The sequence below is a fragment of the Manacus vitellinus genome, unplaced genomic scaffold (genome assembly GCF_001715985.3).
Source record: "Manacus vitellinus isolate BGI_N305 unplaced genomic scaffold, ASM171598v3 scaffold_2_pilon, whole genome shotgun sequence".
NCBI lineage: Eukaryota > Metazoa > Chordata > Aves > Passeriformes > Pipridae > Manacus > Manacus vitellinus.
In genome coordinates, this window is record NW_021940208.1 from 36,111,369 (window position 1) to 36,127,986 (window position 16,618).

Below are 16,618 nucleotides of genomic sequence, written 5' to 3' on the forward strand. Positions count from 1 at the left end.
TCTGGACATCTTTCACACAGCTCTGTGGGTCTTTAGCCATACCTTGACTAGGAGCTGCAAGAGCTGTTGTGGTTGGGGTAAGTGCTTAGCTGAGCACCTGTCATAGCTGTTAGTTATTTGCATGAACAACTTAGGGACCCATTGCCAGGTTATTAAAGGTGTGGTGATGTCACTGCTTAGGTTCTGTGTGAAGGCACAAGTGTATTACCACTCAAAGACAAAAGGAGAGGTTGTTTCAGGGTAATGGAAGCTCTGTTAGGTGTTACCCACACCTAATGTTCACTACCACTCTCATTCCCATACCCTTAGAATTCTCCCAGACAGGCCATGGGCTGTGCTGGCACTTGGCCTTGAAGAGAACTTGATGGCTCTGGAAGCAGAACAGTTGTGCACTGAGCCAATGCACCTGCATATATGTTTCAGATACAAAACCTCTGATACTGAGTGACAGAGCATCTGCAGGGTAAATTTATAGGTGGTCCACATGTCTCAAAATATTCTGTTAAATAACTTCTTATTTATGTTAGACCACATAGCACTCTCATTAATGAAAGTAAATTGCACTGGTTAATAAGAGTAGTGCTATGTGTGAGGATGACTCCTTGCTACTATGAAGAAATCTCTCTAGCATACAGTTCTTTAGTCAGAAACAAAAATAACACATTTAGCATTCCTTTTGAAAAGAAATGCTTGTAACTGTCATACTGTGGGACAACAAATCTCTGAATTTCATTCTTATGTGTATAGTGAAGTAATTGTAGTTTTAGTACGTAATTTTCTGCTAAAAACATCCAGGTTTATAAATAACTGGAGACATTAAACAGGACTTCACTCATAAAGAGAGGATATTTATTTTAAATGCAGTTACTTACTCAAATTTCTCAGTACCAGTGGCTGGTTTTAAAAGAGGTTCACTTACCCAAAAGCACTCCTCAAAAACCTTAACTGTGTGGCAAATCTAGAAGACACATAAGGATTTCGCTCACTAAGAAGCTTTGTACTGAAATGTTCCTTACCTAAACATTTTGGGTTCTCTAATTGCCATCCAAACATAAAACTTGGCATACAGTGTTAGATAAGTTTTTCCCATCACAGAGTGGCAATGAGCTTTTTATGAGAATATTACCATTCTGTGAAATATGTATCATTTATTCCAGTGCTACTTCAGTTTACCTGAGAACTGGTCCAAGCAACATTTATAGAAATACATAATTTTCTCTACATTTTCTGACCTGTAATACTACTTTTAAAAAGTTGTTTGGATTTTTTTTTTTTCAATTTGAAAAAGTAGTTTCAATTTGGACACTTCATGGATATTTTTTTTAATAAATTTTTTTAACCCTCCTGAAGCATTCCAATTAAAATCATTAAGCAATACTCTCCTAAATCCATTTTAAAATCTGAGCTGTGGTCATTTACCTGCACAATGAGAGAGCACTAATTCATCATGTATTCTTTCTTCTAAAGAACGTTTATTTGCAAAACTTTTTATACCTCTCTAACTATGTGACTTAAAAACAAAATTTGACTTAGATTAATAATTAACCATCTACTCCGAACTATTCATCTGTAATTGGCAGAGAAGGGGTAGCTTCACTATATGGCTATATTATATATTCCATTTCATGTACAAAACCTTCACATATACTATTTGTGTTTGATTTTTTCTGATGGTAATATTTGTATCTGAATATAAAATGCAAAAAAATAATTCAAGATTGGGCTATTCAACTTCATGCTGTAAGCGGAAATGAACAGAAAGGCACAATCCTTATTTCTTACAGCATTTGGAGTACACAGTTCAGTGAAAAAGAAACCTGCTTTTTTTTCTAACTGAATAGAAGTAATAATAAAACCCAGTGATGTATTAGACCATGTTTATTTAGTCTGTTCAGTATTCAGAATATCCAATAATAGAAGCTTCTGAACAGGATAGTAGCTAGTATATTTAAACTTAAACATTAACATGACTTAATTGCCCAAATTGAAAAGGGTAGTCTGAAACTGGGAAATGTTAGTATCCATTCTCTAGAAAAATTATGTAACCTAAAAATGTCTTACTTGTAAAATCCAAGCTACTTTGGCTTTAGATCCTGAGTGAAGAAAACAAAACAAGCCAGTGGTTGCTATGAGCAATGTGTATGTATATGACAAGTATTTTGTGGTAAGTCCTGCATTCCTGGTACCTGGATTCATACCTGGCTAAGCTTTAAAAGCATGATGGAATGAAACTGAATATTCTCCCAGACATTTCAGTTTCTTCTAGAAAAGCACATAGAAAAAGCAGGAGCTGCACTGCTTTTCAGTTGGTGCTCCAACCTGTACTTTTGGGGCTACAGTTATAGCCCCACATCTCACAAAGGGCACCTTCTCCACACGCAGAGTGAGGCAATCAGTGGCCAGGACCGTGGAACACAGCGTGGTCTACGCTTGGTCAAGAAGATCCTGTCTCTTCAGATCAAAGTTATAACTCTTGAGCTGCAGTGTGAGAAGCTGGTTTGTCTAGACTCATAGATTGTGGTTTCAGAATCACAGCAAGGCAGTTAAGGCCCTCCATCACCAAATGGAGCACTCTCATCCTTGCCTTCAGCTGTGGGTCTCCACTGTACATGGTAAATCCAGTTGTTTTGGTGATCCGTGTGAAAAATACCCTTTAAAAAGACTCCAGCTTCCATCCAGATCGGTGAAAGGGCCTACTTAACATAGTCACAAATTTTGCAGTACCAACATGAAGAGCAGATTACCAGAATGTGGTAAGTGAAAGATTATCTTTCAGCAACAGTTTTCACTTAGGTCATCTGAAAGTAATTGTAAAGCTGCTCTCTGATTTGTTGCACTGCCAGTTAAAACTGGATCAGGTTAAACTACTCTTTGATGAAAGTGTAAGGTAGTTTAAAGCTAGAACGTCTTTGCTGATGTCCAAGACACTGGTTCAGAACATTTTTAAAACAGTGACTGAAATGGTCAGTCTTCTTCCCAAAACAGAACTTTTGAAGGTATCTCTGCTTTACATAGTCATTACAGGTGTGAATATATTATCATTCTGTCTGGTAACTGCTTTCTTGCTCTGTTACATGTATATATGCCTCTCTAGCAGTATTCTTTCAGAAGTACAGGATTTATTCCCTTCTATCTGCAATGATGAAAAAGCATAAGTATTGCAAAACTACTAAATCTAAAGTCTGCACATCCTTTGGTAATTCTATATTAGTATGTATGACAGAAAACACATCAAGTGCTACTGAATGTTATAGAGTCTATGTCCCATATTTGACTATAAACAAAGAAATTTAGAACTGCTTCACATGGATCAGTCATGTCATATAGTTTCAGAAGGTATAAGTAGAATAGGTTCTGTTCTGTAGATGAAATTGAACCTGAACATGAACTTCTGGTTAAGTCACAAACAGTGATGTTTATGCTTATTCAGTGCACTACCTAAGTCATTGAGAACTAATAAGTTTGCCAGCCTCTTGAAGGATTAGTTTATGTTCTTAGGAAATACAGAAATCCAAGACAAAGTGACATACCAATAAATTACAACACACGAACCCAGGAAAAAAGTAGTACAGCAATTTCATCGTGATTAAAAATGTGACAGAAAAAAACCCACTTGAAAATATTAAAATATCTTTATAGCTTTTCATAAATGTTACTGCTTTCCTTTTAAATAGCTGAAACAGTTTAGCAATTTGGCAAAAGCATACATTTTTTTTTCTGAGAATTAATGGATGCCTAGAAGGAATTGACACTCATAATTTACAATACAGGGCTTGCAAGGAACTGCCAGAAAATCTCTGGGGCAAAGGAGGATGTTCCTTATTTGAAACAAGCGGTTGATACATGGCCAATTAAAGATTGATTTATTTTGTTGATCATTTCTGGATCAAATACTGGAAATATTAAATAATCTGTGTTTACAACATATGTAATTGCTCCATTCCATTTATAAAATTTTAATACATTTGCTTTTGAACTCCTGACCTGTATTCAGTATTACATATTTGCACTCCATATGCAGAATTACATTTTTCATAGTTCTTGATTTAGGTTACAGTTTATATTGTACAGCCTATTTATTTAAGTCATGCTCATGGCATATATAACATTGGTCTTCCAAGAAAATCTCTGTGGCTATTTTAACAAACTAGATTATATGTATGCATGCATTAGTCTGAAGTTTATTGTTAGAAGCTCATGTTGGGACTAAGTGTGAAAATACATTTAATTATAATAGAACTGCTGCCTGGAATCACGATATGTATGCTAAACAGTTCAAATGTTCCTATTCTATAACTACAAAACAAAAGAACAATTAGACTTAAACTTGACATTGTGCTAATAAAGCATGCCTTCATGCTAAAACAGTTTTCATACTTGGTTCATAGGACAAATTTGATCCCATGCATTATCCCAGAATAAAAAATAAAAAATAATAAAAATACATTTACAATTTTCACATAAACTACACAGCTAAAAGAGAGCTGGATGTTATTCTTCCTTCAATTTGCTATTTTCAGAATTCTAAATACAGTAGTATAAAAAGAGATGATACTGAGAACAGTGTGTGTTGCTACTAGTGATGAATACAACAAAGAAATCCGCATTTTGATATAGAAGTGTAGATATAAGGAGCCTTACTTTGCTTATAAAATAAGCTCATTTTCCCTGGAAGAAACAAAGAGATAATTATAGAATATTCTGATAATTAAATTACCCTTCAGAGAAAAAAACAAAACAAAACAAAAACATTTTATGAAGGCTTTGAATAGTTTTTCTGTTTGACTAAAATAAGATTTTGTGTATATCAGTACATTCAGGCCCATTTATAAAAATTTCAGTGCTTGAATATAGAAAAGGATCATTAGGTACAATTGCTCAAGCAGACTTTTATTGTTGCCAGTATTTAGCTTTAGAAAATGCATGTTTCAGCCAGAATACGAGATTAAAAGAGATTATGTGTTGCTATTACTGCATTTCCTATCCTCTTTTTACCAGTCTTTTAAATAAAGAAAAGACAGCTTTGCTGCGTGTCAAGAATCAAATGGCAGCAGATTTGGAGAGACTTCTAAATGACCATGAGGTAATCTTCATCTTTTAGCATTACTACCATAAGTGCACTTCTTCTCTCCTGGGCCTTAAACCATGGAGAAAAAATCGGTTTCCTTTGGTTTGATTTTTGGGGCTTTTTTATCTGTGTCATTTTGTGAAACACAGGTGATTGTGTCTGTCAGGTACTGGAGAGGGTCTCGTTTGTACTCTCAGTTGCTAAATTCTCTCTGATGATTTAGTCTCTGTCCTTTTTTTTCTTTCGTATCCAACAGACATGCATTGCAACATGTTTAGAATTTTCAAGCGTTTAACAGGTATCTAGATAAAGATGATGAAACTGATACACTTGTAATCTGCAAGACCTGTATGTGCCACAATCTCTATGTGCCAGGATCTCTTTGTGCTCCCTAATCCTTGCAACCAAAACCTGGACCAAAACATTGTGCAATTAATTTCCAATACATTAATTTGAATTTCTTTTCAAGTCCAAAACAGGGGTTGGGGAGAAGAAACAGGACAGTAGTTACACAGGTTTCATTCAGACAAGAGTCAGGGTAATTTTTTATGTACTTACCTGACATGGTAAGAGAGGAGATAAGGAGATTCCTTAAAAGGAATCTACAACTCCCCAGAGATTGCATTATCACTCATTCTATTACATTATTTTCATAGAAAACTGACTATCTATGCACCTCTTGAAGTCCTCTCACTGCACGTCCAAAATTGTTCTCCATCATCTACTTTTCATGCTATTCCCCACATTCCATTCAGTAAACCAAAACTCATGTCATCAATTGGTCCAAACCAGTTTGTCTCTCCTGACCACTTAAAAACCTACTTTTTCTTAGAACCAAAACAAAATAATTTTACTGGCAGCTGAGTCTGAGTCTCAACTTAAATGAAGACTGTTCTAATTCTGTTCCTTGAGTGCAGAACTCAAATGTGAAACAATCACCTAAAAGTAAAAAGAAAGCAAGTTCTTAAATCATGTCATTTCTTTTCTGAATTGCACTGCATGTTTGGCTGATACAATTTCCTCACAGAACAGTTTTTGCCATTAACTCTCCAAATTGATTGAAGTGCATGTGAAGTTCCATGCGTAAGAGATTAAAATAGTCAAGTTTCAGAAGAGAATAATTGAACATACTTCTCCAAACTGCAGGTGTCATTGACCTGGCAGGAACATCTGCAGGTGCATCAGAAGTAATCATTCAATAGCTGTTATTTCTGATGTCTGTATCCACATGTATATTTAAATATTAAATTCAAGACTGAAACAAAGGCAGATGTTTGGCTTGGGTTGGATTTGGGTTGGATTTTTTCGTTTGGGTTTTTGGAGGGGGTTTTGTTATTTCTTTGTTTATATGAAATGCACTGGTCTCTATTAATGTAACTGCGACTGGAAAAAGGGAAAGATTGTACCCATCTTTAAAAAGGGTAGACAGGAGGACCCTGGGAACTACTGAACTGTCAGCCTCACCCCCATGCCTGGGAAAATCTTGGAACAGATCCTCCTAGAAGCTCTGCTAAGGCATGTGTAGGACAGGGAGATGATTTGAGACAGCTGGCATGGCTTCACCAAGGGCAAGTCCTGCCTGACCAACCTAGTGCCCTTCTGTGATGGAGTGACCACATCAGTGGACATGGGAAGGGCTACCAGTGTCATTTATCTGGACTTCTGTAAGGCCTTTGACATGGTCCCCCACAACATCCTTCTCTCTAAACTAATGAGAGGTGGATTTGATGGGTGGACTGTTAAGTGGGTAAGGAATTGGTTGGAAGGTCGCATCCAGAGGATAGTGGTCAACAGCTCAAAGTCCTGATGGACATCAGTGACAAGTGGTGTTCCTCAAGGAGTCTGTAATGGGACCAGTGTTATTTAGTATTTTCATTAATGACAGAGACAGATCAAGTGCACCCTCAACACTAAGCTGAGGGGTGCAACTGACACACCTGAAGGATGGGATGCCATCCAGAGGGACCTGGACAAACAAGTGGACCCATGGGAATCTCATGGGGTTTAACAACAGCAAGTGCAAGGTGCTGCTGCTGGATTGGGACAACCCCTGCCATCAGTACAGTCTGGGGAGGATGAACAGATTGAGAGCAGCCCTGCTGAGAAGGACTTGGGGTTGCTGGTGGATGAGAGGCTGGACATGAGCCAGCAATGTGTGCTCGCAGCCCAGAAAGGCAACCATGTCCTGTGCTGCATCAAAAGCTGTGTGGCCAGCATGGCGAGGAAGAGGATTCTGCCCCTCTATTGTGCCCTGGTGAGACCCCATCTGGAGCACTGCGCCCAGCTCTGGGGTCCCCAGCACAGGACCTCTTGGAGCAAGTCCAGAGGAAGGACACCAAGATGATCAGAGGGATGGAGCAGCTTTCCTATAAGGAAAGGCTGAGAGAACTGGGATTGTTTGGCCTGGAAAAGAGAAGGTTTCAGGGTGACCTAATTGTGGCCTTCCAGTACCCGAAAGGAGCCAGCAAGAAAGATGGAGAGAGATTTTTCTCAAGGGCATATAGTGATAGGATAAGGGGGAATGGTTTCAAACTGAGAGGAGGTTTAGATTAGTTACTGGAAGAAATTAATTTCTGTGAGGGTGGTGAGGGCTGGAACAGTTTACCCAGAGAGGTTATGGATGCCCCATCCCTGGAAGTGTGATGGCCAGGTTGGATGGGGCTTTGAGCATTCTGGTCTCCCCTTGCCCATGGCCAGGGGCTTGGAACTAGATGATCCCTTCCAACCCAAACCATTTTGTGATTTAAACATTTCTAGATAATTTCTAAGCCTTATTATTATATTCATGCTTTATCATATTCTTGTATTAATTTTATGAAAAATACTGTGAGGAAACATAATTCTATAAAAATGTAGTGGATTTTCTATGATAGGCTCTTAGCAGGCTGATTTCAAATTAATTTCTTTCAAAGTTTCCTGTTCCTAGTCCTTTTCTCCCAAGTAGGGCTACTGCCAAATAGTTATGTTCTCAAAGTAGTTACGCCTTGGGTTCCTCATTTTAGTAGTGTCATTGACATGCATTGCAGCTAATTACAAACAGTAGTAAATTATAAAGAAAGGTAAAATTTAGTAATGTTTTCTAAGAAAGCTGTAAAAGTTCTAACTCAAAGGTGTGCAACATTGTTTACATCCAAATAACATTAGTCCCTATAAGTACCCTCGTAATCTCTTCCTAATATGCAGCAGTTTGCTTCTTTGTGTCATTTCACCACTTAAGATTTTCAAACTGTGCAAAATGATCAGGAAGGGCTTGATTAGAAAAGAAAGCAAATACTTGTGTCTGAAACAGACTTTATCTTTGATGTTCCTCATACCCTGAATGTTTGAATTGAGCAAATATTTCCAAAATTATTACTGTTTTCTCAAATTTCTTTTTACATCTGTTAAAAATAGGCCACATTAGTCATACTGGTTTTGCCAAACAGTGATAATGGTTTTTAAAGACACCTATGCAGAAAAGGATATAAACACTAAAAAAGAAACACTAGAAGTCTCATATTTGAGGGAAGAAAATTACAAAATGCCAGTACTATGCACAAAAATAACACCTAAGAAACAAAAAATAAGCTAAAATTGTTTCCAGAAAATGTGTGAAAATAACAAATAGCTTTTTGTTTGTGTGTGTATGTTTAAATTCTGTCATTTCTGTTTATTCCTAGTGCAGCCTTTTATTTTTTACTTTTAATACGTACTTCTTCCATTAGTTTTACAGTCTTTGAATTTCTCTAAAAGGCAATTATCTCGTGCTTTGAAATCTTTGTACAGGATAGGGCAACTTAGTTTGTAGTGAGTTAGTCTTCAATTATATTTTTTTTGTCATCATAATAAAAAAGTTAAATTTTCTTATCTTGAGTTAGTAAAGAGTTAACTGCTTTTAAACAAGGTGTGTGTTTTTAAATAAAAGTGATATGCAACCTGTAAATACAGATTTATGCAATTGGAAAAAAATATGAATTATGGGTTTATGTGTTGTGTTCATGCTATCATGTAAAATGGTTACTATCAGTCTCGTTTAGTCATTGCACATACTAAGCTGTCATGTCTTGTTAGGAATTACCTTGTTGCCTTCATGTTTGCAAGTAGAACATTAGAATTCTTGAATAGATAAACCCAAGATATTCATATTTAACATAAAATGAAGTTTAGGTATGTTAAAAGTACAAGCAAAATACCAGAACAATGTTAGTGCTGTCTTCCAACATGTTTCAATAAGTGTACAGTTTTGACTTAAGGTATTCCAGCCTGTGTGGTCTCAGAATATATTAACTCTTTTTAATGCAATGTTAGAGTTTGAGGGATTGGGGTTTTTTATTTCTATCTTTTTGTGATATCAACTGGATTCGTAATGTTGCTTTGGAGACAATTATAGCACTTTATACACTTTTAAAAAAAAGAACTTACATTCATGTTTAATCTTACTTCTCTTTTCACAGATTTTAATTTTGGAAGAAAAAAGTTAAACTTTGAATCTTGAAAGAATTTATATAGGACTCTTACATGAGCTCTTTTATTACAGGAAAAAAATGACACTAGATACTAATGTAATAAAATAGCTCATTATTTAAAATTATGTAGACATCTAATTTGATGATGATTATTATATTTTGCTGTGGGAAATCAAAGTGAAAACTAGTCACTATACAAAGTCTTTAAAGTTTGTGTCCACCCATGAAGGAGAATAATGGAAGCTTTTATTTTTTTCAGCTATATTCTTATCCTGCTACTTCCTTTTTTCCTGAATTAATTATTAAATGAACATGGAAAACTTTTTAATCCAGCTTTTCATTTAGATCACTGAGAATCAGCTGGTAGGATAAAATTTCTTATCTTCTTCATATAGATAAATGCAAACTTTCCTATTTGAGAGGGAGCTCAATGGCATTATCTTGAATGATCAGTATCCAGGATCATGTTGAGATTATGTTCTTAGAGGTTCATAATAAAGCCTTCCCTGTGCCACTGCCATCTCTGAAGGAACTGGGGTATGCAGTATCCTGGTGCCATTTGTAAGTCTCTTCATGCAAGACAGCAAGTACAGTTAGTACAGCCAAATTTTTCAGTTGATTTTAGAATAAGATATTTTATATGTGTTGCAAGATATTTGTTTTTCCAGATTCATCAGAAGAGCATAAAACATTGTTTGGAGGAACAATGGAGTCTCTCATTAATAAGCTTCTAGTAAACAGTGTGGGGTTTTTTTTTAAAAGAGTATTTCAAATCCAGATTAATTTTTTTAGCATTATTATTTGTAGTCTGTGTTCTCTTTTTAATCAGCTGAACTTTACACTTTTGACCCTCTAACTAGGATAACCAAACCACACCAAAAAAAACCCCCTAAGTTGTAGTCTTGATTCTTCCCACTAACTAACTAACTGCACCTCTTATCCCAGAGTTGGACTTTGTTGCCCTAGAGTCTTTGTACAGTCAGGGAAGCACAGGTAGAGAAGGATGTTCCTTAAAAGCATAAATCTAGATGAAATTATACTTTATGCATGAGTTGACCACATAGCTATAACACTGTCTTACCTCTTTACTCCTGATTCTCCTCCTACCTCCTCTTGCACAAACTCTGACACATCTCTAATGCTGCACTGGGACCATTCAAATCACTGAACAGAAACCTAACCTGGCCAAAAAAAGAAAACTACGAAATGGCTGACTGTTAGGTTAGCAATTTGAATCACCTTTGGAAAGAGTCCAGCAAGGAAAAAAGCAAGTAAAAATATTTATGTGTCAGTATTACTTACCTATGATAAAGAGGGCATTTTATGTCCAAAACTGTTGAGTATAGCACACCAGCTTCTGTGCCATCCTTTATCTGCATCCAAACTTTATCGTGTTGTGCACATAATGGGAATCTATAACTTAAAGGCACTGAAGTACAGTTCTCTGTTTAGTGCTAAAGTTAAGTGGGATGAATCTACTAAATCTTTTTTAGCTGAAGCTCTTGATCCATCATTCCTTTTATCTAGTTTGTTGCATTTTTTTTTCCTTCCAACAGTCAGCCTTTGAGTTAAAGAAACATTTACCATGAGCTCTGTGATCTTGCCTTTCATGCTCGATGCAGTTGTTAGTATTTTGTAACATCAGAAGTGCAATTCTAGACTTTATCCATTGGCTTTCAAACTTCACATGAAAACTTGGAAGGGCAGTCTGTCAGCACTCAGATGTTTGGCAAGAAGTTTTAGTAATAATTTCCTGAGGTTACATTTAAGAGGTTATAAATTTGCTATGCTTTGATGTATAGCATTGTAGTATTTCTTCAGATATTTAAGATGCAGATGTGTCATAGTAAAGAAAACTAATAATGTGCACAATTAAATCTATTTTAGCTTTTCCAATTCAAAGTCCGGAGTGTAGAAACTGACTTCTAAAATCTTGAAAATTAGCAAACTGGTTTTTATATTTTTAATGTGGAGTTCATGATGAATTGGGGTTTGGGGGGAAAAAAGCAGAGCAAGTAGAACAAATGGAGGGATTCTTTTTATGTTTTAAATAGAAATATTCTAGGAGACTTGAAAACAAAAAATGAGACAGTGGTATAAGAGACCACAATAGAAGACTTCAGTAGGTGTTCCTGCAAGTGCTAAGATCAGTTTCCATTTGTATGAATATAAGGAACTTGATTTACATTATCTATTTTTTTTAACTGCTTGAAATCACCAGTATCTGATGTCTCGCAATATGGTAATTTTCAACCTATAAAGGTAAAACTAATACTGTGAAACTATCGTAGTAAGAAATAAAAGGGTAAAAATTGGGACATAAATGGTGCAAATTAGGGCTTACAATAGTCATTAATTTCCTATAACATAATTGTTTATGCAGACATTAATATTTATCAGCACATGAATATTATATACTGATTAAAAAGATATGACAACCTGCCCATATTTTATCTCCTTTACACATCTGTGCACTCATAGTGCACTAGCAGCTGTGCATACAAGTGATAGAATGTAAACTTGCTGAACTAGTCACCTGCCTTATTGACACATTCATGTGTTACTGCGCCAAAGCTCTTCAGCAGAAGTTAGCAACCAGAAACCAGGCTCTGGCTGTCTGCTAGGGGACAAAGTAGAAAACATGTACTAGTACTTTAAATAAACCTATTTGATATCAATCAGTTAAATGGATACAGACACATGAGGTTTGATTGCTTTTTGTTTACTTAAGGCCAGTTAGCTTATGTCAGTAAATTGTCATGTCACTCAAATTGAGTGTTAAATCTGTCTCAATATGTGTACGTGAATTGGTAGGAATCTTTGAACAGATTGGGTTAAAATTTATTTTGGTTAGCCTTTGCAAGCTTCTATTTAAAACATATTAAAGTATAAAAAACTCTCACTGAGCTGTTGTTGCTGAAAATACCAGGTTAATATTAAAATGCTAATTGCCCAAGTGACTACTATGTTGAACTTATTTTCCAATTGCCAGGTCAGAAACTTTCCACATCTGATGTGTAACTCACCATTTATGAGTAAATGTGATGTTTTTCCTCTACAACCTTGTAACTCTACCCCGTTCCAGGTTTTCACACTTCCTTATCATTATGTCAAAATAATCCTGTTTAATAACTGAATATTTCTCTGGCCTTCACCACAGTAACTGCACACCTATCTCACAAATATTATACCCACAACTTAGAGCAGAAAACTATCCCTGTTTTGCAGAAGGAACAATCAAAATAAAAGAAGCGGTGCTTTACCCAACCTCTTTGCCAGAGGTTAAGAGTTCATGTGTCCTAATGTAGTATCTTAATCACAACCATTCTTTGTTTCTTACATATTTAAGTTCAAAAGCCTGAAAAGAAAATCTCCTTAATGTTTATTTTGCCTAACTAGACACAAATTAACTCTTTTCTCTAAGTCATCTTCTTATATTGGAACTGATTGCTATTTGGAAGTAGTTTCACAAACAAATTACATTTTCACTTTGTTTCATTCTGAGAATTTACATTCACTTTTAATCTCCTGAAAAAGACCACTTTCCAAAGACCTGCAAGTCTATGAATAATTAAATCTTAAAAATTTAAAATATAAATTTAAAAAAAAATGTTTTGAGCTGTAGAATGGATATTTTATATTTTTTGTATCATATTTTCTGGGGGGGAAAAAAGATAAAATTCACAGCAGGCTGAAGGTCTCATGTGAATGAGATTGAAAGTCTAGTTTATCTTGTCCAAGCAAACAGAAGATCTGGTGAGGTGCAAGAAAAGGAGATAAACATAAGGCAACATTGCGTATGTAATAGATGTACACAGAGAAAAAGACCGAACAGGTGAGAGAGAAAGGAGAAATTAAGAACAGAAAACAGTTATTTCATTGTCTTTAAAATGTAGAAAATCTGACCTTTTTTTGTTTTTTGATAAATAGCTGCCAAGTGCATTCTCCAGTTGTGTTTAAGATTGGAGAGAGTCCACATGATCAAGCAGGAGGAATAGCTAATAATTAGTCCTGTTAGGATATGCATAGTTTGTTAATAGCCCTAAGAGTTTTTTCAGAGCTTCTATAAACTATCAGGCTAAGGTTTCCAAGGATTTATGTAAATCTTTATGCATGTTAGACTTTAAACATGGCCATGTGAATTATCAGAATTCTGTGACATTGTTCACAGTGTCTGAGATTCTAGAATAGGCTCAAGTGATTGCATTCATCTCATGTCAGTATCCTGCACAAAACCCTAGTACTTCTCAGTAGTTATCCCTTTATCTGGCCCACAAAAATGAAATGAAAGTCAGATGGTTTTATTCTTTTTGTCGTCTTATGTGGAGAGGCAAGGTCTCTTGAAGTATCTCTGCTCTACGTTACTTTGACCAGTTACTCCTTTATTCCCATGTTTATCTTTTTTACTTTCACATTGCCTTTGGGACCTGCCCCTCACTGCTAAGTTTTCTGTGCCCAAAGTTTAATTCTGTCTCAGCAATGACCTTGAGAATTCCAGATGAGTTTTCAGCATTTCATTATTAGTCATACTTTAAAGTCTGGCTAATACTATCTTTAGCTGTAATTAAGTTGTGCTGAAGAAGATTGACTAGGAATAACCTAGGACAGAAAGCCAATGTGTTGGATTTAGGAACCTGGAGAGTAGCAGCTGCCATCTGCAAAAAACAGAGGTAGAGAGAAGTTCAGACGCTCATAAAAAGCTTTGCAGTCATAAGGGGGAGGGCAGTACGTGTTAAACCAGGGATGGAAGCTTAGTGGATAAAAGGAGAAAACCGCTTTGTTGGAGGAGAGGGGAAGGAAGAGGTATCTGCGGGGGTTTGGAAGACACAAGTGAAAAGATGTGATTGGTAACAGGTGCCATCAAACAATCTCTATCGCTGCCTCTTCCCCCTCTTTTCTGTGTAAAAAGATTGTACACGATAATGTCAAAATTATTTGTGTTTCTAAAATGAACGACTTCCTGCTCATCTATGTGCTGCAACTTGTTTTATATAAAATAAATGCTGATGTACAATGCTTAGCTCTTTTGAAATGTTAAGCCAGAGAGTAATTATCATTTTTCTTATGCTACGTTTATGTTCCAAGATTCTAGTTTCTATTAATGTTCTGCATGTTTTCTAAGTAGATTACAGGGACATTTCTGCATCATAAGTAAGCCCCAGAGCTATTCTCGGCTTTAAGCTTGGAGAAACAAAGTGACATTTACATTGCTAGTCGAGTGTAGAGAAGTTCCTGGCTCATCTTTTACAAAGAAAAATACTCTCCTAAGCAGTATTTCTCATTTTTTGTTATTTCTTTTGTTTCTGTCAAGCTTTAATAAAAGATGAATTCCAAATAGTGCTGAATTTAGGAAAAGGGAGGACTTAACGACCGCGTACATTCATTCTTTTCTTGGAGCTGTGTTGTTCAGAATGTGTTACTATTTTCATATGTATTCTTGAAAGAATTTTCTTTCCATTCACACTGAGCAGTTGTGTACTAAGCAGGAAGTTTCATAGGGAAAATTCAACTTATGTATGGATTATAGGATGGAGTTGGCATGTGGATTTTAAATTACACATTTTTAAGAGAGCCAGAATCAGTTAAAGTGATAAATGTTTAAACAAGAAATTGTTAGCTGTTGATCAATTTGAAATTGTTCAGATTTTCTTAACATTTAATCAATGTTATACTCCTTTTTTCTGTATTGGCTATGAATATTTCTATCACATTCTGCTGCATATCTAACTTTGTAAAAATTTTACTTTTATTCACTTTATGGTAGCATTTGAATATTACCAAGTGGAAAGTGATTTTAAATACTCTGTAAGAAATAACAAAGACATAGGGAGAACCAAACTAGAATATTACCTTCTCAGAAAATACAGTAACTTCTACATAATAATTTATGAAAATAAAGGCGTTTTGACATATTAGTATTTTAGCATCCATTTCCTGTAATCATACTTCCTAAAGAAAGCATACATTTTATTAAACTTTAATTTGACTAAATGAATATCACAATAGCTCAGATTAAAAAAATATTGGGGAAATTAGTTACAATTACAAATATACTTCTGATTCTCAATACAAAAGTGAAAAAAAACTTAAGAATTTAACATGCAAGTTCTGAATTATGAGGCAAATAATTTCCTGTTTTTGTTAAGTTAGGAAGATTTAACTGTTAAGAACAAATTCAAGACACAGCTGAAATAGGCAGAGATTTTTATGTATCTAAAAAACCAGAAGCTGTTCACTGCAATGTCTGGGCCATTTTATTGTTGACACAGTTCTAATGCATTCACCTTATAAAACTGCAAGTAGTTTGTAGATCCATGTAGTCACAGATCTGTCAGTTCATTTTAAGTTTTTATATGCACTGGGATATAGAGAATTTGTGAATTAAGTGTAGTGCAGAGAAGCTATCAACATCCTGCATATGGTCTGGCATCTTTCCACCACCCAGTTATCAGGTTCATTTGTTTGATCAGGACATTTCATACTGTCTTCCAGTTCCCAGCTTTACAGTGTATATCCATGTGCCTAAGATGACCATATGTGCAATTCTTACACCAGAATTCTTGCTGACTTCTCATATTTCCAGGACAGCTGCAATTAGGATGCAACTATGTCAAATACACTGCCTTATTTGAAGGATTGAACCATGACTTGTGATGTTTTCTTAATTTCATAGACAGTTGTTAAAATCTTCTTCGAGCTCTGTTGTGCATGTACATTCTACTGCTGATAGGCACAAGCTCAAAGAGTTCCACTGTTGAACCTGAATTTGCACCAGTTGTGCCACTGCATCCAATCCATCTGCAGTCTTAAACAGTGGAATGGACTGACTTACCATTTGCTTTATTTTGCTGTCACATCAAAATGGCACTTCCGTAGTGCCTTTCTCCTATTTCACATTTTGTCATCATTCATGTTACTGTCCAGTGTTGTTAAATGTGTGCTAATAGTCTTGGTCTTTTTTCCATTTTGAGCTAAAAAAGGGAGACATAATTCCAGGTTGTAGGCAATCTTCTGCAGTGTGTCTCTGGGAGAAATAAAACCCATGAAGAACAGTTCTAAAATAATGCTTTGTCTGAGTTGTCAGTAGTTTTGAAGAGGAGACATT

At 35.7% G+C, this 16,618-nt stretch overlaps 1 protein-coding gene across 4 annotated transcripts in view; it reads left to right on the top strand.

Annotated features, from left to right (window-relative positions):
• Window positions 1–16,618, top strand: part of PIBF1 (progesterone immunomodulatory binding factor 1) — a 114,203-nt gene that overhangs the window by 87,290 nt on the left and 10,295 nt on the right. For 3 of the 4 annotated variants that reach the window (XM_029960850.1, XM_018071531.2, XM_018071532.2), the window contains one exon: window positions 4,999–5,083. The exons of the other annotated variant lie outside the window; for it this stretch is intronic. In XM_029960850.1, the coding sequence (XP_029816710.1) occupies window positions 4,999–5,083 (85 nt within the window). The remainder of the gene's footprint in view (window positions 1–4,998; window positions 5,084–16,618) is intronic. 4 annotated transcript variants of the gene reach the window in all.